This window comes from Etheostoma spectabile, unplaced genomic scaffold, assembly GCF_008692095.1.
Source record: "Etheostoma spectabile isolate EspeVRDwgs_2016 unplaced genomic scaffold, UIUC_Espe_1.0 scaffold273, whole genome shotgun sequence".
Classification (NCBI taxonomy): Eukaryota; Metazoa; Chordata; class Actinopteri; order Perciformes; family Percidae; genus Etheostoma; species Etheostoma spectabile.
Window position 1 is genome coordinate 883,057 of NW_022605577.1, and position 2,909 is coordinate 885,965.

Below are 2,909 nucleotides of genomic sequence, written 5' to 3' on the forward strand. Positions count from 1 at the left end.
GTTTGGGGTCCCCTGCTGGAGCTGCAGCCCCCGCAACCCAATACCGGATAAGCGGATGAAGGTGGATGGGAAGACGTTCAATTTGCACAAAGGGGGCTTTTATTTAGTTGTGTTTCAGTGATTAGATCGGACCATGAGAAGGTTTTTTTTTTTACCATGAGTCACATGTGGAGAAATGTCCCACTCACACAGCCTGAAGGTTCCTCTAAGGTCCTTTTATAAGGAACATTATCTTACCATGAGATGACTTGAATGGTTGGTTGGTGATGGGGGAAATCCCTCACTAGGTTCACTAGGAGGCTATTTGTTTTACAACAGTGTTGGAGTGTAGAAGTAGATTTAGCCTTTTGTGTCTCCAGAAGGAGCTGTATAAAGTCTGATAAATATGCTCAAATTATGTCGCTTGAGTCCGGGTTGTTTGAATATGAAGACCACAAATTTGGAAATGACAATGTCTGATATTTATTCAGTGTGAGTGCTCTTTGAAGTGATTGTTGTGGGTGGATAAGCACATAAGAAGCTGGGTCCGGACTAGTTTAATGATAGTCTGACAGATTATTTTAAGAGGATGGAAGAATGAAGGCGGCCATCAATCCAGGAGTAGGATTGTGAGATGGCTAGGGGGGGCGGCGTGTGAAAAATATCATTAAAACGGTTTGCCAGATTAGATTAGATTAGATTAATAGATAGATAGATAGATGCATCCAGTAGCAAGACAACCATGACGCAACAAACACATACGTATACACAAATATGCACACATATATTACAAATACATAAGAATAAGAATAAAAATAAAAATCACTCACATTAGATCTCATTAGATGTCCATACTAGACAATAGGGAGAGTACCTGAGCTTTCTGGGGGGCTCCCAAGCAGCTTTGTGCTGGGCACAGATGTGTATGATGGGCTATGGTGTTGTCATTTATAAATATGTTTATTGGTTTTATGGTTTACTGTATACTTTGTTTTTATTTTGTTGAATGATCTGAAATATTGTAGTTACTGTGTCATCTTTTGTTGAGTTTTTTCCGGGTGGGTGGGGATGACGAGGGTGGGGGGTGGGTGGATGGGTTCATGTTTTTTTCATGAGTTTTGTATATGGTTAAAAAAATAAAATGAAAAATTGTGAATCCCAAAAATCAAGTGTTTTTACCTGGTCGTCGTCACACCCTGTTCCCTCCAGACTAATGGAGCTGTTCCTCTGAGCCTAATAAAATAAAAAAGATTGACCATATTACATACATTTCTATCTTTACATTCAAAATATGGAATTACGTATATGTTTCCCTTCAAGTGTGATTGTATGTGTTGTTTTAGATACCATATACTTTAATTTTCAAAACTTTTCCAGAATGTAATACAAAATGAACGACCGTAAAAAAGATGAGATAACGATTCTTGCTCGGTCTTGCAAAAACTGCAATAATTCCATTACACAATAACATGTTGTTACCATGACGGCGTGCAGCGTGGTGTACTCAGGTGGACTGCAGGGCAGGCCGTCGTCCTCGGACACGGTTCCAGCGTCGTCGGTTTTCTTCACACACATGAGGGACGGAGGAGAGCCCAGTCTGATGGCCTGCTTCAGCTGGAGCTGCAGAAGAAGAAAAACTCATTTTAATATGTGTGTCATTTATGTCCAAAACCATAGACTGTAAAAAGTATGGACGTAGTCTCTGTGATGCCCCCTATAGGTTTCTGGAGAACCTAAATGAAGCTCAGAGTGGGCGGCTCCTGGGGGCTCTTGGTGTCGCCATCTTGGCATCGCCTGATCCAAAAATGATCAAAGAGGTGGAGCGGACGGATGGAGCGGAGGAAAATGAATGAATGAATGAATGAATGAATGAATGAAGACTTCAGTCTTGGGCTGTAACCGGAGGGTCGCCGGTTCAAGTCCCCATGCGGACCAAAGTATGGTGGTGGACTGCCAGTTCACCTCCTGGGCACTGCCAAGGTGCTCTTGAGCAAGGCACCGAACCTCCAAACGCTCGGGGCGCCTTTCCATGGGCAGTCCACCCCCCCACTCTGACATCTCTCCATTTAGTGCATGTGTATGTAATTCAGTAACAATAACAATAGAGTGTAAATTGTAATTTCCCTTTGTGGGACTAATGAAAGGTACCTTAATCTTAATGTTAATACCACACAGTAAAAATACTCTGTTACAAGTAAAAGTCCTGCATTGTTGAATAAAACTATGTAAGTATCATCAGGAAAATGTACTTAAAAGTACTAAAAGTAAAAGTACTCAATCCAAACAAGGGAAGCCGTTCTATCAGTCAACTAAGTGCTTAATCAGCTAATTATTTCAGCTGGACTTGTAGGCCATTGGGGATTTTAATTTATAAAAAACAATTTTTAAACTACGTACAGTACGTCATTTGTAAAGGGACTAAAGCTGTCAAATGAATGTAGTGGAGGAAAAAGTAAAACATCTCTCTCTGAAATCTAGTGGAGTAGAAGTAGAAAGTGGCATGAAAAGAAAAGACAAAGTACAAGTGGCTCAACATTTGTACTCAGGTATAGTACCGCATGTTACTAAAGTAACACACCCTTATTTATGTTGGCCATTTTAACATGGAGGTCTATGGGGATAAAATGGCTGTTGAATGTATAATGAAAATTTTATTAAATTAATACAATTTGATAGTCAAATTCTAGCTCAGAGGAAGCAGACACAACGAAAGCGGAAGATGACGGACATCTGGCTGAAAATGAGGGACATCCGGTGGAACCTCCGGCGGCATCGGGAACTATCTCATAAATGAAACATCGTCAATATAGACTACTTCCACATTGGCTAGTTTTTAATTTTTTTTGCAGCGTGTTTAAAACACATGAATCAGAAATCAAAAACCTGGAAACAACGCTACACTTGTGTGTGTGTGTGTGTGTGTGTGTGTG

At 40.5% G+C, this 2,909-nt stretch overlaps 1 protein-coding gene across 2 annotated transcripts in view; it reads right to left on the reverse strand.

Moving 5' to 3' along the window:
- Nucleotides 1-2,909, reverse strand: part of zgc:66433 (cancer-related regulator of actin dynamics) — a 94,672-nt gene that overhangs the window by 27,715 nt on the left and 64,048 nt on the right. For both annotated transcript variants that reach the window (XM_032510850.1, XM_032510851.1), the window contains exons 5-6: nt 1,459-1,599; nt 1,159-1,212 (exon numbers count right to left, since the gene is read on the reverse strand). In XM_032510850.1, the coding sequence (XP_032366741.1) occupies nt 1,159-1,212; nt 1,459-1,599 (195 nt within the window). The remainder of the gene's footprint in view (nt 1-1,158; nt 1,213-1,458; nt 1,600-2,909) is intronic.